We start from the raw sequence: 27,626 nt of genomic DNA, 5'->3' as shown, positions 1-27,626 counted from the left end.
TCTCAAAATATTACATAATGCATGATTCCATTTACATAGCACTCTTGAAATTACAAAATCATAGAGATGGAAAATAGATTAGTGGTTGCCAAAGGTTGCAGAGGGAGGTTATGGCAATAAAAGGGCAACACAGGAGATTCTGGTGATGGAACTGTTCTCTGCCTTACTGGTGCTCATCATATTTGATACAATTGCATAGAACTAAAGACAGCCACATATACTCACATGTACACAACTGAATACATGCAGAACTGGTGAAGTCTGAATAAAGTTGGTGGAGGGTATCAATGTCAATTTCTTTTTGAAATATTGTTTATGCAAGATATCATATGTTATTGATGGAAACTGGAGGAAGGGTATAAAGGATTTGTCTTTCTGTATTATTTCTTACTACTGCATGTGAATCTGCAATACCTGAAACTTTTATATTTATATTATGTGTGTATGTACATACACATATAAATGTATATATAAACACATATATACATATAAATGCATATATATACACACAGATATACATATAAATATATATACATATAAATTTAAACTTTAGAAAAGAGAAAATGTATTTTCAGATGATAGAATTGAATATGTAGAAAAATAAAAGATTTAATTTCCATTGGCATTTTAAAGAAAATGTGATATGGTGAATAATTTAATTATTAACTCTGTGTGTATAAATTCATTTAGAATAACAATGGGAAATATTCTGTTCACAATAACAAACCATATATACTTACTGGTAAATATAGTAGGAAATGTGAAGGATCTATATGAAAAATAGAAGATGAAACACAATTAATGTTTGTGTTTAAACCTAAAGTTTAAAGTTTTCCAGTACACTGTGTATATATAATGCTATTTTAATAAGATTCCCATTCTGTTGGATTTTAATATGATTTTTAAGCTCATATGAAAGAACAGATGTTTGAGAATTGCCAAAATAATATCTGAAAAAAGTATTTGAAAATAAGATTGTATGGTGTGCTGCATTTGCCTTACAAGGTGTTTTTTTGTTTGTTTGTTTTACATATGCCCAAAAGATACAGTAAACAAAATATGTGGAATTTACCTAGGAGCAAAAATATAGTTAATTTTTCAATTCAGTTGATAAGGATCATTTATGTAATAGATTGTGCTATCATAATCTACTTTCCCACTGAAAGTTAGACTCTTACCTCCTACCTTTACCTATATAAATTTCATTGGATCAACTAAATAAATACATATCAAAGAGAGATGGTAGAATATAATCATCTAAGAATTAAAGGGATTGTATTGGACAAATTAGGGTGCATTTATATTATCTCAGGAAACTTTAAATTGTGAAACTTGTCTATGCCAAAATCTGGTCTTATTGAGATATCTCATAGAATAAATATATTTCTGAAATCCTGATAAAGTTAGCTCATCTGATTAAAATCCCAAAGTCCTATGACAGAAAATTAATTCTAGCATCAAAGCTTTTTTGCTGTGTCAAACAAAAAGCAGTCATTCTTTTTTCTAAAACGCTCTCATCCCTTCACTTGTCCATGTCATTCCCTTTCTCTGTCTTTTGAAACCTGTAAGGCCCAGGTCTTTTAACTTTTAAAAATAAAAATGAATAAATCTTATTTTCAAGAGAAATTTTATGTTCGCAGAAAAACTGAACAGAAGGTACAGGGATTTTCCATTTACCCTTATCTTCACATGGGTAAAACCTCCCCCATTGTCAACATCCCACACGTGATATGTTTACTACAACTGATGAACCTACATTGACACATCATTATCACCCAAAGTTCATATTTTACTTTAGGGTTCACTCTTGCTGTTGTACATCCTATGGATTTGGACAAAAGTATAATAACATGTATCTACCATTCTAAGTACTAGTATCTTTAGAGTCTCCATTGTTTACATTTTTCAGCATGTTACATAGTTGGAATCATACAGTATGGAGTCTTTTCAAACTGGCTTCTTTCACTTAATAATTTAAGCTTCCTCCATGTCTTTTCATGGTTGATAGCTCGTTTCTTTGTATCGCTTTGTAGTATCACAATATCTGGACCACAGTTTATCCATTCACCTACTGAAGGACATCTTCATTGCTTCCAAATTTTGGCAGTTATGAATAAAGCTACTGTAAACATCCACGTGCAGATTTTTGTGTGGCTGTAAGTTTTCAGCTCATTTGGGTAAATACCAGGGAGCACAATTGTTAGATTACATGTTTAGTTTTGTAAGAAACCACTAACCTGTCTTCCAAGTATCTGTACCATTTTTCATTCCCACCAGCAATGCATGATAGTTGGTTATTATATTTTTCACTGAAGCCTTTTCTGATTGTTTTTGCAAGGTATTTTCTTTCCTTTCTCTGAGCTCATACAGTACTCTGTATCCTCATTCTGACGTCCATCATATTCTTTCTTGCTTTGTGTGAACCCCTCGGGGCAGGGCATAGATGTGCCTCCTGCACCTTACAATACTTCAGTTAACACCCTGCAAATTAAGAGCCCTAGTATTTACTGAATGAATAAGGTAAATTTAAATTTTGTTGTGTCAGACTGTCAAATGGAGCATTTTGTTTTGCAAATCTATATATATAATCACGTCTTATGCTAGGCTTGGGTCAAACAATTCTCACTAGTTCCACTGGTTATATTTTTTTCAGTTGTTTCTGAACAATTATTTTGTGGGTTAACTACATGGTTGATTCATGTTGAAAGAAACTGCATTTGAAATCATTGATTCTTTGCCCCAGCTTTTCAGCTGGAAGAAACAAAGCTCTTGCTGCAATAAGTACTGAACTTTTAAAAAACAGTATCTAATGAGGTTAGCATATATTGTTGACATTTTATTTTCAACCAGAGTTAAGGTCACAGCTGAAAGGGCACAAAGATGATTTTTATACAGTAAATAAACATGATATTATTTTGCAAAGAAAATGAAATATCACAAACTTGTCTGTAGCCTCTTTTGTCTAAAAGTATGTTTACTATGCTTAATTTTGGTACTTAAACTGTGTTGTCCTCCCATTTCTTAGATTTTGGGATTTAAAAGGGAAGTACACCTAGTTTATGCGTCAGGGACTAATATAAACATGTGCTTTTCATTCATACTCTGGCATTATATTGAGTTTTTACATTTAACTCCTAAGTCCACTTAGTATTTGTTGGGTGGTAATTATTTGTGGAATTTTGGTATTTCTTCTGTTTATTTGGTGAACTTCCTTTCAAGTTGGGAAGTTTTATTGATCATATTTGTTTGGGACCTTTACCTCTTCATCTTTGGTGTTTACAACAAAACGGTAAATTCATCATTAGAGAGAATATGTTGAAGTGATTTTGGAAAGTATTGGGCTGGATTATGGTTTAACAGTGAAAAATGTATGCTTTGGGGCACAATGCACAATAGAAATTAACTGCTTTCATATTATATATCACTACATAACAAGGGATTGATCTCTTAAGTTTGTGGTAGCTCAAGACAATTTTAATATTGAAAATAATTTAATGGATTGAAAAGTATCATGGAACAGACAAACTTCTAATGCTAAAAACCATTAAAATTCCCACTTTATATTGTCATCTAGTTAACATATTTTTAAAGCAAAGTAGTCCAAATAGTATAATTCATTAATTTTTTTAAAGACTTTTTAAAACTTTTTATTTTATGTTGGAGTATAGCCAATTAACAATGTTGATGATAGTTTCAGGTGCACACTAGAGGGACTGAGCCATACATATACATGTATCCATTCTCCCCCAAACTCTGCTGCCATCCAGGCTGCCACATAACATTGAGCAGAGTTCCCTGTGCTATACAGTAGGTCCTTCTTGGTTATCCATTTAAAATATAGCAGTGTGTACATGTCAATCCCAAACTCCCTAATTATCCCTTCCCCGCATCCTTCCCTCCTGGTAAGGAGAAGTTCATTCTCTAAGTCTGTTTTGTGAATAAATTCATTTGTATCATTTCTTTTTAGATTCCACATATAAAGGATATCATATGATATTTCTCTTTCTCTGTCTGACTTCACTCAGTATGACCATCTCTATGTCCTTCCATGTGGCTGTAAATGGCATTATTTCATTCTTTTTAATGGCTGAGTAATATTCCATTGTATATATGTACCACATCTCCTTTATCTGTTCCTCTGTCAATGGACATTTAGGTTGCTATTGTAAACAGTGCTGCAATGAACATTGGGCTGCATGTATTCTTTCAGACTATGTTTTTCTCTGGGTATACGCCCAGGAGTGGGATTGCTGGGTCATATGGTGGTTCTATTTTTAGTTTTTTAAGGAACCTCCTTGCTGTTCTCCATAGTGGCTGTACCAAGTTACATTCCCACCAACAGTGTAGGAGGGTTCCCTTCTCTCCACACAATCTCCAGCATTTATTTTTTGTGGATTTTTTGATGATAGCCATTTTGACTGGTGTGAGGTGATATCTCACTGTAGTTTTGATTTGTATTTCTCTAATAATTAGCGATGTTGAACATCTTTTCATATGCCTCTTGGCCATCTGTATGTCTTCTTTGGAGAATGTGTCTAACCTAAAATTTACTTTATTTTAGATGAACTCACAAATTCATCAGAAACCAGATTGTCTTTAGAAGACCTCTTCAGGAAAGAATTTGTGCTTCATGATCCAGAAGCTCGATGGATCAATGGTATGTGTATATGTTCTTATACGTTTTATTTATTTCAAGTTCTGTAGAATTAAAATTAAATAGTGGTTTTGTTGACCACTGGTTGACCACCAGTGGTTATTTTAATTGACATTATGCTTCAATGATTACAGATACCATTTAATCAGAAATTTATACCTTGGCTCATGTGAGAGAAAACTAATTCCTAAGGTAGGTCATCAATAAAATTATCCCCCAAACATTAGATTGACTGCTCTGTGTCTGCTCTTCCCTCATGAATCATTAGTTATGTGACTGCAAACACGTGTTACATCTCTAACATTTCTCTGGGTAATTCTCCTTGGTGTAAAAGTATAGATTTAGGAGCGTACATATAAGTGATTCAAATTTGGCAATCAGATTAATTTTCTTCTCTCTCTCTGTGGCTTTTCTTTTTAAGTTTAAATGCCACAAACTAGGGAGACTCTCCAGTCTGAGAGTCTACAAAGTTGACTGTACAAAGTTGAAATGACAGAAAGGGCATGGGAACACATTGCATTTTTGCTTTTTGTGGCTTGGCAAAGAAATCACCTCAGCTTTCCTTAGGTTATTTCTGATTTTGCTATTTTCAAGAAGTTTTTAAAAGAATTTAGATTACAAATACGATCAGTCAATCAATCAATCATTCAAAACCAGTGAGTGGCTCCATGGACTTTGGCTTGTCTTTGTGGGAGGTGGTAGGGGGAGTTATTGGGTAATCCAGTTATAAGAAATGCGTTGGTAAAAAGGAAGTCAGGTTTTCATTTCTGGAATATTACAATTTGCCTGACCATACTAATCACCATGGTTAGATATCTGTTAATCTTTGCCCTTCATTTTATTTGGACATAATATCTTTGCTTGTTTTCAAGGCCTAGAGTAGGTTAATGTATGATAGCTAAGAAGAGCTTTGCCTTTGTATCTAATGAATAACGTCTCACTTACAGTCCATCCTTTCTTCTGCAATATCCTAATTAAATACATTTATGCCTGCAAATTAAATGTTTATTTATGGAAGCTATAAACAGAATGTAACTTAATTCATGAGGGCAGAAGCCAAATCATACTTGTTTACCTAGCTTCTGGAGAGCAGCAAGCACTTAAGATTTGTTTTTTTTGAATAAATGAATGAAATCATTTAACAGAAGTTCAGTTTTATTTTTCTGTAAACTCAGGTTTCAGTTGAAATTGGTTGCAAGGTAAGTATTAATCTATTTGTATATTTTCATTTTGAATTGTTCATAAATTTGGGTCTTGCCTTATTGTTGCCTTTGCACTATGATTATTTCAGAGGTACACTATGACTTATTTCAGATGAGTACTATTACTAAAGTTTAAAAAGGGTATGGAATTACCTAGCATTGCTCTAATACATGGATCTCCCAGAAATCATTCTCCTAATGTGCCATTGTAATTTTTAAGTCATCTTTTTACTTGCTAGCAAGTATTTTCTATTGAAGGAGATGACCAAAAAAATTCGAGTCATCAGATTTGAAATACTGAATAATATTCTGTTTTATTCATCATGATTTTGACCAAACTATAGAAATTTGTGCAGTTTTTGACTTTGGGAAGCAAGTAAAAAATAATGGGTCTCGTCCCCCGTCTCAGGTTAGCTTGAACTATTTAAAGAGGCATTTACTCCCGTGTGTAACTGACACTTTGATATCGAAGTACCAAAGGGCTCGAGCGGTGTTTAAGCAGTGAACTGCATACTAAATTAAGCCACATTTCAATATCTAGGGCACGCATTCTACTCTAATGCTTCACAAGATATCAAAATAAAATTATTTGGAGTTAATCGTTTTAATCATTTTTTTTTCATAATTTCTTTACAAATCATTGGTAAAGCTGATTTTGAAAATATATCCTGGGACAAAGCGGCAGTGTATTATCATACTATAAATAAAACCTAAGATCAAATATATTTATAAAAGAACTTGACATAAAACAACCTTTTAAACAGAATTAAACAAAATGTAAGCTCTTAGAGCCATGTGGTCTTTATAAATACCACTGAAAGAATTGACTCACAGTCAGTAGATTGTGTGCACTGGGTTGCTTTTCGAGCAGGGGAATAGATTTGTGCTCATTTTTTCTATCCAATCCAGATCACCTTTCTGGCAATCACTAGGTACTTGGCCTATTTACGTATTCCTCACAAAGCCAGATAATACAGTGGGGACTATAAATACAATGTGTAACCCTGGATTTATTGTCACAGATTATATCTAAATGTTAAATGTGAGCTTCTTGGGCTTCCCTGGTGGTGCAGTGGTTGAGAGTCCGCCTGCCGAGGCAGGGGACACGGGTTCGTGCCTCGGTCCGGGAGGATCCCACGTGCCGCGGAGCGGCTGGGCCCGTGAGCCATGGCCGCTGAGCCTGCACGTCCGGAGCCTGTGCTCCGCAACGGGAGAGGCCACAACAGTGAGAGGCCTGCGTACCGCAAAATAAATAAATAAAATGTGAGCTTCTTATTTATTCTCATGACATGTCTCACCAGGTTTCTATAGTATATAAGCAGCTTGAAGGAGTCTAACCTAAGCTCATTTGGAAGCTTCATTTAGTTCTTGGAGGTCACCATAGGAGCATTTAATGCATTACTGGTCAAGGAGAAGGAGGGCATCTAGATCACCCTGACATGTGTAGGCTGAAGTGGAACAATGTCATTCATTATGCTGCTTCTCAAATAATGTATCTGTGAATGTCATTGCAGCCTTGGATGGGTGCTCGTGTTCACGGTTAGCGTAACAACTCCACCAAATCTGCTCAGATCCTTGAAATCTGCATTTTTATGGCATCGTCTTCATAGTTATGTCACCTTGAAACTCGGAAATCTATCTTCTTTAACATTATTCATCTCCCCACGTACATTTAAAGACCTATCAATCATCAAAGAAAAATCTAATATTAATTGAGTGCCTTCTACGCCAGACTTTGTGCTGGATGCTTTATAGACATATTTCATAGATAACATGTAAGTTATAATGATGAACCCCAGAAAACTGAGGCTACAGCAAAACACTTACCCAAAAACACAGCTGATAAGAGGTGGAGCCTGCTTTAATCACTATGTTGAAGTATAAAACCTACCTTCTCCCAGTGTTTCACTCTGAGATGCCATTCCACATCTTTAACACATGCATTAACTACCTCTTTGACAATCTCATGGGTACAGATCTCACTGTGACTAATCCTTTCATGTTGAATATTGCAATCATGTCATCTACCCCAAGGACATCCATATAATGGTAACTTATGCAGTCACTAAAAAAATGTACAAGCATATTTACATGTTTATGGTATAAAAAGTAAACAAAGGTGTCTTTAAAATAGAGTTGATAGTATGAGATTCACACTGTCTCTACTGTATACCAGTGAGTGTTTCCAGATGGCTGGATTTTGACCTGATATATATTTTTTTCTTTCTGCTTATTCATTTTTTCCTGAATTTTTTCAATAAATATGTATGTTTATGTGATTTTATTACTACTTTTTCTTTTTTAAAGTTAATTTTTATTTTATATTGGAGTATAACTGATTTAAAATGTTGTATTAATTTCAGGTATACAGCAAAGTGATTTAGTTATACATATACATATATCCATTCTTTTTCAGATTCTTTACCCATATAGGTTATTACAGAATATTGGGTAGAGTTCCCTGTGCTCTACAGTAGGTCCTTGTTGATTATCTGTTTTATACATAGCAGCATATATATGTTAATACCAAACTCCTTATTTAGTTTCATGGATCTCCAATCCTCCAGCAGTCTCCTGCCAAATACAACTTTATAAGGCCCAGCTAAAAACTGTAAACACACTTCTCAAAAACCATCAGAGGAACCCCTTTGCCAATTGAATAAATTCCAAACTCCTCCCTTTGAATTCCAGACCTCTCAGAATCAAACTTGGCCTCTATCCTACTATTCTACTTTACATTATGTGTCAGGGGTATTGAACTGCTTGATATTCTTCATAAGGCTCAAAAGCTCTTTTGACTCTGTGCCTTTGCCAACACTACTTTCTCTACCTGGAACCCTCTTCCCAATCTGACAGCCCCAATTTTGTCCCACTGGAAACTTGATTCCCAGGTGCCAAGTTCTTTTTCCTGCCAGCATCATCTTCCTCTAAACCCCAGAGGTTGGTTCTCTCATATAGAAATTTCTTCCTCAATTATAACATGTCTAATCTCCCCTAAGACAGTGCTTCTAAAACTATTATGAAAGACCACTGTTTTAAAATTTTATACTTTGTGTTTCCTATTTGGCATGAATCAATGTTTTTGAAAAATACAGTAAAATCAATTATTAGAAAAATAAAATAAGTAAATATTACAAAAACAGCCCCCAAATTTAGCTCATTATAATTAACTTTTAAAATTACATTGCAAAAATATATAAGTACCAACATAACATTGGAATAAACAAAGAATTTCATATATTACTTTGAGAGAGGATATATCGGTGACTAATAGGATTGCTATTATATTCATAACTTTTTGTTATTGCTAAATGAGAATTAAACAAATATTGAAAGAAATAGTGATTATTCACATTAAATGCCAATTCTCAGATTTTGAACAGGGACTGGCATATCAATATCCAGAGGTTTTAATGTAGGAAATGAACTTGCTTCCTTCTTGTTAACTAATCTAGGTTAGATTGACAATGGCACCACTCTTAGGGGATAACATATGTTTAGACTGTCTCTTTTTGTTTTAATAATATTATTGGAGAGAAGAAATCAGTCTCCAAGATAAGGATGATGGTAATGCAAGGAGATTTTAAAGCAATTTCAACAACCTCAGGATGTTCATTTTAAGCTTTTATACAAAATGAATAAAGTGATACTGTATTTTTAAACTTAATCTTCAACTCTTTACCACTGGCTAATTTCAAAATGTATTCTGTAGATTATAAATCATTTATCTTTTCATCAAAAAATAGATTTTGGATTTTAAGTACATCTGGGGTATACTGGAAAGACTAAGGTTGAATCACAACATCATGTAATGAGGTTCTCCTGCATATAGTTAGTCTGTTGCTGGCTCACCCATGGGTTCATCAGCTCAGTTAAATTAGGCCACTTATCATGCATTTGGATCTGGCGGCACTGTCACATTGCTATGAAAGCACCAAATGCTTACCCTCAGCTCAGCTTATCACATTGTGGACCAGTGGCCATCACTTCCCAACTGGGTGTAGTCTCCCAACATGACTCTTAGAGCAGCTCGGTTCCAAGAGACAGTAAACCCCGAGGAATAGGACTTGTGTCATATTTATGTTTGAGTCACCCCAGCAATTAGCACACTGTCTGGATCCAATTAAAACTCAAAATAGTTCGGTTAGCATAATGAGAGAAACTATTATATTTCTTTGATATATTAAGGAGGGCCCACTTGATCCACAATCAGTAGAGGTTTCATTTCAGTTCTTTTCCTCAGGGTGTGCATAGATTTTTCTCTGATCTATACAAACTTGTCCTTCCCAATGTCTATCACGCATGTGAGTTGATGCATGGTTATTTATTATTATTATTATTTGGAAAATGTCTAGCTGGGATGAATGAATGATCACATGTGAGGCCCTGGATATAATTTTTTTTAACATCTTTATTGGAGTATATTTGCTTTACAATGGTGTGTTAGTTTCTGCTGTATCACAGAGTAAATTAGCCATACGTATACATATATCCCCATATCCCCTCCCTCTTGCATCTCCCTCCCACTCTCCCTATCTAGGTGGTCACAAAGCACCGAGCTGATCTCCCTGTGCTATGTGGCTGCTTCCAACTAGCTATCTATTTTACATTTGGTAGTGTATATATGTCCATGCCACTCTTTCACTTCGTCCCAGCTTACCCTTCCCCCTCCCCATGTCCTCAAGTCCATTCTCTATGTCTGTGTCTGTACTCCTGTCCTGCCCTTAGGTTCTTCAGAACCACTTTTTTTTTTTTTTTTTTTTTAGATTCTGTATATACATGTTAGCATACGGTATTTGTTTTTCTCTTTCTGACTTACTTTACTCTGTATGACAGACTCTGGGTCCACCCACCTCACTACAAGTAACTCAATTTTGTTTCTTTTCATGGCTGAGTAATATTCCATTGTATATATTTGCCACATCTCCTTTACCCATTCATCTATCGATGGACATTTAGTTTGCTTCCATATGCTGGCTACTGTAAATAGTGTTGCAGTACACATTGTGGTACATGACTTTTTTTGAATTATGGTTTTCTCAGGGTATATGCCCAGTAGTGGGATTGCTGGGTCATATGGTAGTTCTATTTTTAGTTTGTTAAGGAACCTCCAAACTGTTTTCCATAGTGGCTGTATCAATTTACATTCCCACCAACAGTGCAGGAGGGTTCCCTTTTCTCCACACCCTCTCCAGCATTTATTGTTTGTAGACTTTTTGATGATGGCCATTCTGACCGGTGTGAGGGGATACCTCATTTTAGTTTTGATTTGCATTTCTCTAATGATTAGTGATGTTGAGCATCCTGTCATGTGTTTGTTGGTAATCTGTTTATCTTCTTTGGAGAAATGTCTATTTACGTCTTCTGCCCATTTTGGATTGGGTTGTTTGTTTTTTTGATATTGAGCTGCATGAGCTGCTTGTATATTTTTGAGATTAATCCTTTGTCAGTTGTTTCGTTTGTAAATTTTCTCTCCCATTCTGAGGGTTGTCTTTCATCTTGTTTATGTTTTCCTTTGCTGTGCAAAAGCGTTTCAGTTTCATTGGGTCCCATTTGTTTACTTTTGTTTTTATTTCCCTTTCTCTAGGTGGTGGGTCAAAAATGATATTGCTGTGATTTATGTCACAGAGTGTTCTGCCTATGTTTTCCTCTAAGACTTTGATAGTGTCAGGCCTTACATTTAGGTTTTTAATCCACTTTGAGTTTATTTTTGTGTATGGTGTTAGGGAGTGTTACTGAGTTACTAAACAGATTTTTAAACTATTTTCATTTTTTTTAGAAAAATATCTAGTCTTCCACAAACAGGTCAGTATCAGTCATTATCTCTCCCTCTGAATCCTCAGGATGATGTTCTGTAAGTTCTTATTCATATACATTGTTTTCCTGCTTATCTTTGGAGGAAGGACTGTCTATTCCCATTGACTCTGCTAGGGCTTCCATGATCTGCAGACATAAGACAGATGGGGCTGTATCTGCCTGGGTTTCTTCTCAGCATCTAAGGAGACTCCATCTTAGTGACAGCCTATGAGAACTGATATTGTATCTTTTCCCATCTCTTCAATTCTTGCCTCTCTGACACTTTAAACAGCGCTAATGAAAAAAATCACATTACATTCCCAAGAATACCCTTTTGGGAAGGTTCTTCTTACTTATACTCAGGCCTACAACACTTTCAGATTACAAAACATAGGGGCTCCATCACTATCTTCCCCAACACATCCTATATATCAAAGTATTGGTATAATATTTGCTAGAAGTTGACATTTCTAATGGATATTGTAAGAATGATACCGTAGGGAGAAGAGAGAAAGTAAAGCAAAGCATATGAGATGCTTTAAGTTGCACCTAAGCAGCAGACAGATGGCTGGCCTAATTATCTGGTTAATACACTCACTTGAATTTTAGATCCAAGACAGACAATGGTAGCAAATGTAGACCCGTGTGTGTGTGTGTGTGTGTGTGTGTGTATGTGTGTGTTTTAACCTATTTTTTGACAACATAGTCTGGTGATCCAAATATTGTAGTTTTTAACCCAACTCCAGTGACATTATAGGTGATGGAAATTTTTCCCAGTTTCTCAGAGGCTGGCAGTTCTACTTTTTAGTATACTATGATATTTACTAAATACAACTATATTTGTTACCATGCATAATTTGGTAGAAATTTGGGAGAGCATGTGAAAAGTACTGGTAACAAGGTACCATTTAATATTAATAAACTTTTGACATTTTTACTTTTTAAGTTCTGAATGCCATTTTTTTCTCTTTTGACTGATTTTAAAGTTGTTCGAATCACCAAAACATTTCTTATAATTAAAAGGGAATTTAGCATCAATAAATCACTGAAACTTTGATGAGGTACAGTATCAAAGCAGCCTTTTTCACCAGAAAGGAATTACAATTACTAATTAATAAGCACTAATGAGCCTCTACATCTTTATATGAATATATGCTTGATATTTCTTTGTTTTGAAGTTATGATAAAATTGAAATTCTATACAATAGCTAATAAAACTAGATTTTGATATTTGATAGAAGTTTTAACAGAAAACTTGAAATTATTCCATGTCTTGGATTGGATTTTAAGATTTCTAGTTGACTCCAGTTTAGAAATTAAAGAAACCTTGCCCTAGCTCTGCCTCCATCTGATGTGTAAATTTGGGAAATTTCTTAATCTCAGGGATCTCACTTAGTTGGAGGTCATCCATGAGTTCAACATACTGTTTTTTGGACCTCACAGTATATTAAGATCTGTGATAATTATTAAAGAAGTCCCTGAACTCCTTACAGCCTTGGTTTTCCATCTCTTTTTGTCATGAGACTTTGCTCTAACAAAAACATACATGAAAGGAGAGAGATAACTCCTCTGAATAAGTTTAATTCGGGCAGGAGGTCTGGAGTGTGCCAAATGTCTCACCTTCTGGTAGCCCCATGAGGCCTTTGTGAAACCTTGAGGGCTTCAAGGAGCACAGGATGGACACCACAACACACCGTGTGGTTTTGAGATCAAAGGATATATTGAAACACTTATAGTGATATGCAAAGCCTACATATATAATGTTGATTATTATTTTGGTCTTCTAGTGATTCATTTCTGTATAAAGTATCCCTCATCTTTTCCAATTCATTATTTCTTTTAAACATTTGAATCAGTGTATGATATCATACTTATTCTTAATTTTCTCTCTTTTTTGCAATGTTTAAATTAAGTCACTAATTTGAATTGAATTTGATCAAGAAGGATGAGAAGAAATACTAATTTTTAAAAATGTAATTGTCACAAGGTGAAAGTTTGGCAATTCCTGTCTTTTTATGGTCAAGTGGATATGATTTAATGCTATATGGTGTTTTTACTGAAGGTCTGCATGTTATGCATTTGTGCAGATGTGTGATGGTGCAAAGGTTGTTTCTCTTTTTAACTTGAAGTAGTCAAAGTATTTTCTTTGAGTAAAATTAGAAACTATTATGGAAATTTACATGATTTTTACAAACTGCCTTTATGGTAATATTACTGTATGGTTAGTTCATATCTCATTATTTCTGTGATTGCCAACTGGTCAAATATATGCTTTTATTTGTTTTATTTGCTGATGAAAATGGACTGTTTTCACTAATTACAGAGGTTACTTTGAATAAGCATAGGATCTGCATATATTTGTTAACAGAGAGTTGTTTGAGTTTGAACTTTCATTGAAATGGTTTCCTAAGAGTTGATTGCATAGCAGAGGGTGATTTTTTTTCTAAAGTAGCTGGATATTCACATTTCAGTATATCTGTAACTAACAGAAAATGATCAGACTACTGTCCAGACAGTGTAATTTATCTGTAGCCTTGTTAGACTAACAGTATAATCAGGTAAGTCAAGGACAAAATTGATGAAAAGGAAATGTTCTCAAAAGTATTTCAAAAATCAAAATTATTTTATAAACTGATGGTGGTACAGCCTTTACAAAAGAAATAGAGCTTGTGTAGGGTTTTCAAGAATAAATGGAAGTTGCTAAATGAACAAAAATGGGTTTAGAGAGCATTACCGGTTGAGGAAACAGTGATGTCTTTAACACGTAGAGATGCAGCCCAAATGCTTTTCTACTTAATATGTGAGAAATTTCTTGTTTCTCTCTTTTATTGTCTAGTCTTATCGGCTGATTAGTTTACCCAAGCCAAAATTTAAAAAAACAAACCAACTTTCTGTTAGTGGTAATCTTTGTAAATCTATCTGTAATACACACAAAGGTATCCAGAGAAGAAAATGTTTTAGATAAAAGTTTTCAGATTTGACAGTGCCAAAACCGGGGTTCCAGAGACCTGTCTCTGGAGCTATAGAAGGAGCAACTGCATGAAAAGCTTTTCTGATTCTCTGCTTTAACCAGAACAGTCTCGCATTCTATCACCAAAAGTAAATGCAAAAGCAAGATACATTTAACTAAAACCGTAGACTTAGATGATTTTTTTCTTGTTTAATCTGTTTTAGGTGACAGGATAATTCAGAACTTGTTTATAGACTTGGAAATACTTTTTTTTTTTTTTTTTCCCCGTATGCGGACCTCTCACTGTTGTGGCCTGTCCTGTGGCGGAGCACAGGCTCCGGACGCGCAGGCTCAGCGGCCATGGCCCACGGGCCCAGCTGCTCCACGGCATTTGGGATCCTCCCAGACCAGGGCACAAACCCACGTCCCCTGCATCGGCAGGAGGACCAGGTGGACTCTGAACCACTGCGCCACCAGGGAAGCCCGGATATACTCATCCTTTGAAATCCGTATTTACTTACTTGCAGGTCACTCATTTTTGCCCCTTGATGATTTTAGAAAGTGTGAGGGAAAAAGACACAGAAATTGATCATATTAGGATGGAGTTAATCCATGAAAAATTGAAAGCTTGATCTTGAAAACTGTAATGTAGGCCAGTTTTCAGGGAAAGAAAAATAAGCACAGAGCAAAAGCTGTAAAGTGTCAAGAACTGTGTGCTGGTCCCAGTTCTACACTCTGTAAACAAAGTAAACAATGGAAAGTTAAGTTTTAATTCCTGGATCATGTGATTTGTAAAATGAAAAGGTATATTTAAACAAGAAGATAAATTTACACAACCAGTATGTGTCCTGGAGCCCTTCATCTGTTTGTATCACATACTATAAACATATATGCTCTGGAAATATAAGATAAACCAAATATTAGAGTGTGTCAGAATCATCTGGAGGCCTTGTTAGAACACAAATTGCTGGTTCTTATCCTCAGAGTTTCTGATTCAGTGGGTCTGGGTGAGGCCTGAGAATCTGCATCTCTAACAAGTGCCTGGTGATGCTGCTAGTCCCAGGACAACACTTAGAGAACCTCTAAGATAAACAGACCATATGAGCTTGAATTCCTGAAATTCTACCTTCTTCAAATAAGAAAACAAAATAATGACCATGATTTTGCCTATAGAGTTGTGGAGGTCTTTTTATTAATCAAATTTAATTAATTATGTTTTGGAAATTAAGTTTAAAAAGTTTGCTTAAATGACTATGACAATATCCATTACTCCTATTTTAACTCGATTCTTGGTTTCATTGTCTATTGATATTTTCCCCCAAATTTGAGCTATTTTAATCAAGACATAAGGTTAACTTATTCTATATTTTTTGCTTTCACAGTATACATATAATATGCATTTAAAATTTTACATTTAGATTTTCAGGATGAACTCAATTGAACTCTTTATGTCCCTCAAATATTTTTTCCTGTAATTTGAGTATCTTGCTACCAGATGGCAGAAGTGATCTCTTAAATAAACATATGAAAATATTTGCAAACTCATCTTTTTAAAAACAGCAAGCCAAGAGTTTTCATTAAAAGACATGAACCTGAACTCTTTTCATTAAAAGACATGAACCATTTAAAGATAATTGGTTTTCAAACAAAGTTTACCTTATCACATCTCTTTTCCTTTCCCTAAAGATTTCCAATGCTATAGGTTGTTTTAGCTTTTTCAATATCATTATGTTTTTCTTGTGTTTTTCTTTACGAGTGTTCTTTTTCTGAGAATTATTATTTTGGCACAAACTCAAACTTACTAAGTTGTGTTATTTTTCTGAATATTATTATTTGAGCACAAACCCAAACTCACTAATAATTCTGTGATCTTCACAGTGGAAGAGAAATATACTAAAGGGAGAATAATCTTGATACTCAGATATTTGAAGAAGTAACATTTGAAAAAGGATATAGATTTTGATGTAGCCTAGTGTCAAAGAGGGGAAGTTATAGGAAAACATATTTTATCTTAATGTAAGAGAAAACATCTTAAACAGAGTGGTAGAGCAGTTACATAATGTGCTGATGCTTTCCATAAATGTCTTCAAATTATGAGTGTATGCTTATAAGAAATATTGTACAAGAGGTTCTCAAATAGTATGAGTGTTAGTATGAATGTTCTGATTTCTTTATGCTCTAACAATGACCTTATTATAATTTAAGCTAGATTTTTTTCCCCATAATGCTTGTTTTCTCTGTTAGTTTACTAACTTTTTAAGTCTTTTTAATATTAGTGTAGGTAAAAAAAAAAAATTAGTGTAGGTTAAGAGTATAAAATTCCTTGGGGTCTTGCATTCTAAAGATTTTTTAAATTAATAGATGCAATTTTGTTGATCATATTGTTTAAACCATGAGCTATAAATTGAAGAAATGCTATTCTCAGCATGAATTATGGAAGAAAGACAACTGAAAAAAAAAGACCTTAGAAAGAAAGAAAAAAAGAGTGCATGTAAGATCTTTTGGGTTTAAAAATATGAACGACTGATTTCTGGTAGTAGTTTTCAAAAACTGCAATTCTTGTTTGGTTATTTCTTTAGCTTCTAGGTATCAATTAAGATGGTGAATGAAAAGATAATCAATACCCTTCAGAGGTAAAAAAAAATCTCTGCAGGTTTTATAGAACTAACTTGATTTCAATAAGCATTAAAATGTTTTGTAATTTTTGCACTGTCCCACATTCAGTGTAAGGCCAAGATTGATTCTGCTCTGATCTCAGCAGGATGAAACTCTTAGCAAGTATGAAACTCTCTTAATAGGCCCATATCCTTTCAGTAGTACTATTACACAGACAGAGGCCATTATTTGTGATAACCTGCTATTGACTTCTCAACTGGACCAGGGAAAAAGGTTGTTAATGAACCCTGATCAGTGACCAGATTAGTTGACCAGCTCTGGAGTTTATAATCCAGTAGTATATGGAATAAACATATAACTATCATTGAAGTCAGAGTAATTTAAGCACTATACCTGAGGCAGTACAGTGTATGATGACTGAGTGTAGCGCTGGGGTCAGGCTTGTTTTGGAACCCTTGCCTAGATTTTTTCTTTGACATTATGCTAATTATTTAGCTTATTCTGGGCACTAGAAATATAAATACAATCAAGACATAGTATCTGCCTGCCTTCAAGAAATTTATTACTAGTATAGTTGTTAGTGCAGTCAAGTTATTGACATTACAATATATAATATATACTATGTATAATTATAATGGAGTATGACAATGCTATGATAAGAGTGCTATAGTCAGCCCTTCGAAGCCACAGAAGGGTGTGTGACTACTTAAGGAGATCAGGGCAAGTTTCCTGGAGGAAGAAACAACTTGGCTAAAACCAGTAGGAAAAGTCAAAGTAATAGCTCTTCAGAAAATATTCATTGTCTGTCTATTTGACTAAAGCTCTGCTTAACAGGGAAATATTCCTACTTGTATTTCATACCTCTTCTCCATTGAAAGCTAATTCAGATGGGAGAGGAGACCTAATAATACGAGCTAAATATAGACACAGCATTGGAAAGAAACCATTAGAACCAATGAGGGCTCATTAGTGAAGCTCAGGTTTGGAATGCCAGTCTGGAAGAGCAGAGCTAAAGAAAAAAAAAGTGATAGACTACCTCCTTGATAATATTCTAAATGCCAGTCTCTCTAATCTTTGAAAGGAATTCTGTGAAATCACACCTTCTCCTAACACTGAGGACAAAACTCAAAATACTTAAAGACATTCACACCTAGAATTCACACATTATAGTTATAATGCAACTTAACCCCATTCCCATCAGAATTCACAAAATTTAGAACAAAATGGTGTAACAGTAACAAAAGAAGTGATTTCTTTTAAAAGTCTCTAGCCTGCACACAAACAAGCATTTGTTTTTCGTAAAAAAAAAAAATATATATATATATATATATATATATATACACACACACACACATACACACACACACACACACACACACACACACACACACACATATATATATATATATATATACATATCTGTTTTAAATGTTCATCACATGTCCATGACTCCTTCTACAGCTCCACCAATAAGTTTCTAGCAAGGGTGGGCTTCACTCCCTTCATCTTCTCCCTGTCTCAACATTCGTCCACCTATGCCTTCTTTTCAGGCTTTCACCCTCAATAGTCTAATGAATTTCTTTAATCAAACACTATTAGTAAATTACAAACTGCTGAATCCATCATAATTTTATGTTATCTTTCTAACTATACTCTTTTGAAACATTCTTCCCCATTTCTAGTTTCTCCAGTTATTTTTCTACAGGGGGGAGTTCCCCTGGTATAATGTTCAGATCTTTCACTCTCGTTCTACTATCAGCATTCTAATCAGTTTCCATAGCTTCCATATAATCTTTATAGAGAAGACTTGCAATTCTATTTGTCTAACACTGCACAATATTGCAAATGGATTAATAGCATTAACTTCGTTTGGACTCCAAGCTGAGCTGCAACATGCTGTATGTAAACAACGATAATAATAAACTATAATCTCTCTACACATCTATGTTCTCATGTGGAGGAACAGGAATAAGATTTCACATATTGGGTTGTCCTACTAAACTAGTTAATATTATGGGTATTATGTGTCTGACTAATTTGCCATCTGGAAGAATTAAGGTCTACCATACAAGCAGGATTGAATATTAGGATTTATTAAATTTGTTTCTTTAATTTATTTTTAAATGTTTGTCATACTATGGAATAATTAGTGGTTAGACAAATGTATATACCTTACATTCATTACTTAAAATCTCCTAGGAAATAAATTGTATTAGGCAAAATTTATAAAGGAGGCAAGGATCATTAAAATATTATTAATTAAAAGGATCAAATGAACATGATAAGCAGACTTCTTTGTTTCTTCTGCTCCAAGTAAAAGTAGAAAATTCTGTTACAGGATAAATTCCTTTTTAATATGTTTTTACCAATCAATAAATATTTGTTGATTACATGTTAAGTTCTCAAAAAAACAAATCTATGATAAAATACTAAAATGTGAAGGGCACAGTACAGCCCCTTAAAACGTTTTAAATTCAACTGTGGAGTATATATATACACTTTACATATCTACATATATATCTTTATTTTCTTTTATTATTAAACATTTCAAACATACAAAAAAGTAGACAGAAGAGTATACTGGAACTTCAGCAGTTCCGGGGTCTGTTGGTTTTACATGCATTCCACGCCTTTGCCTGCTCACCTCTGTGCTCTTTGCAGCAGCGGAAGGCAGACCCAGTGAGCTAGGGTTTTCAGCATTGTCCGCCCCTCTCTTGACTCTAGCAGTGGCAGACATAAGGAATGGGACCTGAGAACCCCCAGGGTGTTTCTTCCCCTCCTCTCACACTTACTAGCTTCAAAGAACGCTAACATGTTGCCTTATTAGCTCCATCATTGGTTTTCTTAATTTAAAATAAACAAGAAACATCATGCTATTTTACCTGTAAATACCTCAATGTGTATCTGGAAAAATAAAGACATTTTCTTCATAAGCAAACCATCATTATCACATCTAACTAAATTAGCAATTCATAGTGCCATTTTTTCTTTAGTTTGTTAATAGTCTTAATTGTCCTCTATAATTGATTTGTTTGAAACATGCTCCAGTGAAGATCCCCATGTTTCACTATATCTCATGCAATACTTGAGGCATATTTGTGCCAAAATAGTATTTTTCATTTATCTGAATTTCAAATTTAACTAGATATTCTGTGTTTTTATTTGGTAAATTTAGCAGTCATACTCACATTTCATTTGGTTATTATGTTTTTATAGGTTACAAGTATTTGCCAAGCCCTGGTTCAGTTGCCAGTAGTAAATATGATGAGATAGTCAAGGTCTTACAGCACTTACATTATATAATTAAGGATACTAATCAGGCAATAAACAATTGGAGGAACAAGATCTTGACAACCACCATGAAGAAAGAAAAAAGAAAAGTGGTAGAATGTGATTGGAAGATGAGACTAAGGCACACTCAGGGAAAATTTATCTGGGGGAATGACACTGACCTGACAGTGAAATTACAGAAAGCATCCACGCATGTGCAAATACTAAGAAATTGTGTTTTTAGAAAAGAGGATTGACAATGTAAACTTTCTGATGTGGGAAAAAATGATTTGTTTCCTGAAGACTACAATAGGTATTTGTTTCTGGAGTGTCTTGAATAAACTAAGAAGGTATTTTGAGATAAGAATCAAAGAGGTGGAAAGGTGCCATGTTATTTTAGAAGCTTTTGTGCCATGGGATAGCATTTTGGATTTTATGCTTAAGTATGATGGGGAGCTTTAAAGTAGGAGAGGAGAACAACAAGAAATTATTTTCTGTGGAAGGAGATCATTCTGGCTGCAGAGAACTGTCAGAGGGCAAGTGTGGATCTTGTACTGGTTAGCAGGGGGTAAATGTGGTAGATCAGTAGGAGGTGGAAGTGGTTCAGAGGAGAGTTTTAGCAGTGGAGACAGAGAACAGAGGATGTATTCTGAAAACCACTTGGACAAATATTTCACAGCCCTCCAGGATGATTCAACTAGCTCTGCTTACCTCTTTCCTTACATTTCTAACAGGCTCATGAGTAAAACACCGTCACCGCATCTAAAATGCTGTATTGAAATTCCCGATGATGCTGTATTCTTCTCTCCCAGACTATACACCTCCTGAGGATAGAATAAATGGTCTTTTTAATAGCATCTTGCTCATATTCAGTGCTCGAATCATATTGTGGAGAGGAAATTATTTAATGGGAATTTGCTTCATATTCCATAAATGCTTTTTAATGTATGTGGCTCCTGCAATTCAGTTAATTAAAAAACCCATATATATGATATAGACTATGGCTGTCATATAGGATAATTATTGTTATGTACGATATATGTTATATATAACATTTATATAAAATATATTGCTATATACATATATATGATATAAATTATAGCACTATAGAAACTTGAAAGCCTATTTCTTTTTTATCCCTTGAAAGCTAAACTTGGAAAAATATGTTTGTAAGCCTGTGGTCACAGCAAAAGTAATCAGACACACAAGTTTTTAGTCTCTTGAGAAAAACCAGATATAATTTCCTCAATTTTCCATGACCAAATTGTATGACTGGTATCTGAACTCATTTTTTCTCCTTTGTTCCTTCTGCATTGAAGGCCACTCCCAGTTATCTTGGTTAAAAAATATAATCTGTGATACCTTCACTCCTGTCAGCTTAATGAAATCAGTTTTCAAAATGTTGCCACAATGAACAAAATGCACCCAGCTGCAACATTTCCCCTGCCTGCAGTTAGATGCCCTTACAATAATATCTCACACACACACATGCACACACACACATTCAGTCTACTGAATTTCAACTACATGAAGTTTACTACATCTCAGTTATGGCAAAGAACATAATTTCTTGGCTCTTTTACAATTATGATTAATAATTAATCATTTGTGTAATAACTTTAATTTTTATTTGCCTTTAACACTTTGGGAAGGAATCATTTCTATTTTGTTAAATTTTTTATCCACTTTGGCTCACATGAGCTTGAAGCTTGGAATTCAACAAGTTTATCATGAATGAGAGTAACTGACGTAACGAACTGAATAATAGCCTTACTGAACCTAATGATATGAAGGCAAGTGTGGTTATCTCCCTAAGGATGTTGAGGAGGTAGGAGGGTAAGAAGAGTCCTGGTTAGGAAGTACCCATGAATTACAACACCCACTGCTAACAAAACAGCACTCACCACGTTCTAGGGAAGCTCAACATAATGCATGAGGATTTGGGGAAATTCCTGAGAACATTATTCACAAATGAGTAGTATTCCATATATAATTATTTATCTTTGAGCCTCTGTGTGAGTACTTATTTGGTAAACATGTGAAATTTATAGAATTACCCAAGAAGGCTTCTCTATAATTAATTAGTATTTCGTTATTTAGCTCAACTCATTTGTTGTAAAACAACCTCTACTCTATCTTGCAACTAAGTTCTTATCACATCAAAGCTAATTTATACCTTATTCCCTATAGGTAGAATCTTGAGGGCATTAGGGAGAACTTGAGAATTCCTTTGTTAGTAATGGATAAAGTCCTTCTACCTTCAGCAAGATTCTTTTCTAAACCCAGTCTCTCATTTTGTTATATATTTTTGCCTTTCTGGTTCTTATTTCAGTGACTGGAAACTTATAGGTACCAAAGTACTATATGTTGTATAAGTTGAATGAAGAGAACAGAACTTGAGTTGAAACTAGGACAAATGCAACTTTTAAGAGGTTGTGTTTATGTCCCCATGGATGCTTGTTGACTACACACAAACACCATGCTGAAGTATATTCATCCAAGGAAATAAAGCTAAGCAGGGACAATTCCCACAAAGGCTATTTTTAGTCCTTAATAATTATATGTTAACCACCTGGTACGTTCTGCCAAAGGGGAGATGACATTTCTGTTGATGATAAGTTGCATGTTCTACAGCTGCATCTTCATGGCACAACAGCCTTTCACTAAATTTCTCTGCAATAGGGATTGACTATCAGATGATGTTGCTCTTTTTGCCACTGCTTTGTCTTTATGCTCTGCTTGATGTAAATAGAGGTACTGGACATTTCTCAAATGATTTTTATTCTGTCTTTGCTTCAGCACACCAGTTGTTCCCTTTAACACTCAGATTTAATGTTGAGAGAGAAATGAACTGTCTCCACCCCAACCCCTGCCATTAAAAAAAAAAAAAAAAAAAAAAAAAGTTTCGATGGCTGTATTTAATGAGATTAACACCACCTTTTCCTTCTGAAGACTTTCTATAATTCACATGCTAAAATTTCACACATTGTATCATGTGTATAGAAACATACTAAACTGAATGACAAAATTATCTAGACCTCAGTAAAAACTGGAATCTAAGTGCCTCCTTTTAGTAAAGAAATTTGTATTAGGAGAGATTAGATCATGTGTCTGAGGTCCAGAGCTAAGTCCCAGGATTACTGACTGCATCCCAGAGTTTTTCTCCTATCTTCATAGTTAATGTCATCTTATACTAGTTACCTTTCTTCTCACATACAACCCACACATAAAATATTACGCTTCCTATCATTGCTTGAAATCCCAGTATTGATTTCATGAGGACATTAGGCAAAAACACTTGTGTTGTTAGAAGGAAAAGCAGAGAATACTGTAGAAAAGGGAGCGCTTCTCAGGAGGGCTGGTTATGTGAGTTTTAGGAACCACATGAGGGTATTAGATTCTTTTGGAACTCAGAGTGGAAGTCAACATTTACTTAACATGTGACTTATACCACTATTATTTTTGATTAGCATGCAGTATTTGGAAATATTTTACTAATCCAGAGTCTTTCAAAGCATGAGTATACAATTGTGGAATAATGATTATCTACAAGGACCTCTCTATGCTTATATCAAAGTTTCTTATGAATCCAAAAAATATAAAGGTCTTGCCATTGGATATAGATCAGGTGACCAGTGTAACATCGTTACATGATCATATTGATCATGGAGAGTGATTACATCCTGAAATAATTCTGCTTCATGACAGCTAAAATAGGGTGCATTCAAGGTGCTGTGAGAACATTCAGGGTGAATACTGGCATCCAGAAAGAAGGGATTTTTGAAATGGTATATGAAATGGCTAAGTTTTGATGTCGGACAGATCTACGTTTGAGACTTGAATCTTCATCTTAATAACTTTAGGAGCTTTATCAACTAACCTCTCTACACTAGTTTCCAGATCTATACATCTGGGATACCAATACATAAACTATGATGATGCAATGAAATATGTGTAAATAATGTGATTTCAGCACATATAAATAGTAAATAATCCTTCATCATAATTCTGAATATATATCTCTAAATAATCAGTCCAACATTTATTTTATTAAACTGAGGCCAAAAGGAAAATATTAAAAATTTTTTTTTTCTCCTCCAGATGAATGGGAGAAAAGTACAAGATGAATTGTGGAGGTGATATATGAGGAAATCAAAATGTCTTCACAGTTAGACCAGTTCACTACTGCATTTCTCTTTTTTAATGTAAATGGATCTTAGTGAATTAAAGAGCTAGATAATAAGATTATCTCTTAGGAGAAACTTAAGTGTCACAACAGAAATGGTATTGACCTAAAACACTGGGGACCCTGAGTTCTCCCAGTAAGTTCTCCCTATATGACACAGGACCACTCAGCTATTTGTGTGTCCATCTCCTCATCTTTAATAATAGAGAGTGGGTCCTGGAGGTCATTAAGGTCACTTCTAGACATAAATTTCCATGGTTCTGTGAAAATCCATATTCTCTACTTGCTGTTATAAAAAAATGCCCCCTCCAATTTATTTATTCTTGTGTTGTCTTATGGGAAATAAACTCAAAGCCTCACAGTTTAATGCCATTTTGGATTATTTTTGTTTTCTTTCCCCTCAAACCTAGAATTACTGGCAAGCTGTAGAAACACTAAAACATACTGAGTCTCTAATCTTTGGTGACCTTTTGTTTTATAAGCTGTGCGCAGTTTTATTGTCAGTAACTGGTATCTTTTAAGGAGAGGTGGTCACTTTGATATCATGTTAGTAAAAAGGTGAAAAAAGTGTTAGCCTTAAAGAAATATATATATAAATTGTTGAGCTGTGTTTTGTTATTTTTAGTTTCCCATTTTCAATTTTTATACTTCACATATAAAGCTGTGTGCTTTCAATGAAAAAATACATAATTGCCCTCATAACTTCAGAATATTCTATATATCATATGTATAATATATATATAATTTACTTCAGGGTATGGGTGAAAAAATGCTATACCTAGTGATTTTAATCATATGGGATATTATTTTCAGGACAGTCTATTAGATGAGCAAGATAGTTACAGATCAGACTACATTTAATATCATTTGTTTTTAATTTTAGTGGTCATGATTTAAACTATAATGAATCCTAACATTTCCATACAGATACATTGTTTTATAGAGGTTCATTCTTTATATTTGTAATCACCATTAAATGAGATTTTGGGTATAATGAAATCAACATTTATAACCCTTGAATTCCAGTTGCTGCTAGAAGTCCCATCAAAGGGTAAATTGGGGCATGTGGAAAAAGGATCACATTGAATTCGTTAATGGTTAATTCAGTTTCTGGGCCTTTGTACATCTTCAGTCAAAGAGAGAGACAGAGCTTTGGAACTTGTTATTTTTTTCAGGTCATGGGAGGCAGGCCTTTCTTTGGTCTGGCTTGGTTAAAGAACTTAATTTAGAGGCAGATCAACCTCCCAGACCTGATCTGTCTGGCATGGTTTTTGAAGACAGCAAAATCCAAGCTGTGAAGCATGAATTGGAATTGTCCAGGCCAACTAAGTGAAGACGATATATCAACAGTATGGCACTTAAGCCAATGAAATAGCATATACCATACATAGGGCCATAGATGAGAATATATGGTTTATTCTAGGACCTGAAAGAAGTTTGTAGTTAATGGTATATAGACATAAAGTTTATTAGATGTAAGGGTTTGGGACTGACAGAGGGAAGTGAGATGAGGTTGGACCATTATACAGAGATTGACTCACTCAGAATTTCATCAAACGTGTAAAGAAATTCGGAATTGATTCTAAAAGCCATGAGGAGACAGCAAAGTGTTTTAAGTGAAAAGCGACACGATCAAATTCCCATTTAAAAAATTGGAATTTAAAATGATTAGAGTCTTCATATCTCAGAACTTGTGAAGCTAGAGGACAAAAAATGGATTGCAGACATTTCAAGTAAGGATACAGTCCTTGCCTCAGAGTCACAGCGCTCTTGAAATGTAAGTGGAAGGACTGATGAAACCCACCCCACTGCTCTTGAAGATACTCTCTTGGGAATGTGGAAGATGTTAAAATTATTTTTTAATAAATAAAAAAATAACACTTTATTATAGGTTGCTGTGAGTAATTAATACTCATGAAAGAAAAAAAAAAAGCCCCATTAAATGTTACCTCTCCGTAAAACTAATGAAATGGTTGAATAATTTATTTGTGAAGCATTTATTCTAGCATGATACAATTTTCTACTATGAGAGCAGGTTAAAGATTTAAAACAACTGTCAAAATAGTTCATATCAATAGTTCATATCAGGTGAAATCACTTTTTCTGAATTACAGGACTATTACAAGGTATGGGTCTAATCAAAGGGGTTTTTGAAGGTTAACCCTTGTTACCAACCCAGGTTCTTGGACTCTTTAACCAATGAAATTGATAAGCAGCCAGAAGAGAATTTCAGACAAGGATTTTTTAAAATTGAAGTATAGTTAATTTACAATGTTGTGTTAATTACTGCTATACAGCAAAGTGATTCATATATATAATATATATTTTTTCTAATATTCTTTTCCATTATGGTTTATCATAAGATATTGAATATAGTTCTGTATGCTTTACAGTAGGACCTTTATCGGCGCTCCTGGTGCAGCTTAGGGGAGTAGAAGCAAGAAACAAGTACCCTTGACTAGTCTCCCAGCAGAGCAGATTGGAGCCTTAAATGGAGTAAGGGTTGGGCAGGTCTGATGGGTTGTGCCAGAGGTGTGGCCTGGGCGGTCTGTTCCGCCCCTTCCCCTTCCAGGGTGCCCTGTGCAAGGGTCGGGGCCTCACTTCAAACACGGTGAACGAGCTCACTACCACCACCCCAGGAAGACGGAAGAGCGGTCAAAATTGCCCCTGTTGAGCATGCGCAATGCCGGGATGTCCCTAGGCACAGTGGTGGTCTCGTCTTTCAGTTTCACTTGCTGGTCAGAAGCCTCCTGGTCTGCCTGTGGTGAGGCAACAGGAGGCATTCTCCAGATGCTACTGTTGTGGCAGGGTCTAGCCTATCTCAGTATTAGGTGCAGCAAAACTCTACCGGAGCAGGCAGCACGGTGAAGTGGGCTGTACCTTGAAGCACCGTTTTTGCTTTTACTTGATATCCCAACTTGAAGTCGACTAAGCACCAAATATTTCTACATT

At 34.8% G+C, this 27,626-nt stretch overlaps 1 protein-coding gene across 5 annotated transcripts in view; it reads left to right on the top strand.

Annotated features, from left to right (window-relative positions):
- DPP10 (dipeptidyl peptidase like 10) overlaps nt 1–27,626 on the top strand; it is a 1,329,914-nt gene that overhangs the window by 850,066 nt on the left and 452,222 nt on the right. For all 5 annotated transcript variants that reach the window (XM_067025881.1, XM_059052403.2, XM_067025884.1 and 2 more), the window contains one exon: nt 4,562–4,657. In XM_067025881.1, the coding sequence (XP_066881982.1) occupies nt 4,562–4,657 (96 nt within the window). The remainder of the gene's footprint in view (nt 1–4,561; nt 4,658–27,626) is intronic.

The sequence above is a fragment of the Kogia breviceps genome, chromosome 2 (assembly GCF_026419965.1).
Source record: "Kogia breviceps isolate mKogBre1 chromosome 2, mKogBre1 haplotype 1, whole genome shotgun sequence".
NCBI lineage: Eukaryota > Metazoa > Chordata > Mammalia > Artiodactyla > Physeteridae > Kogia > Kogia breviceps.
This window is presented reverse-complemented; position numbering and strand designations above follow the sequence as displayed.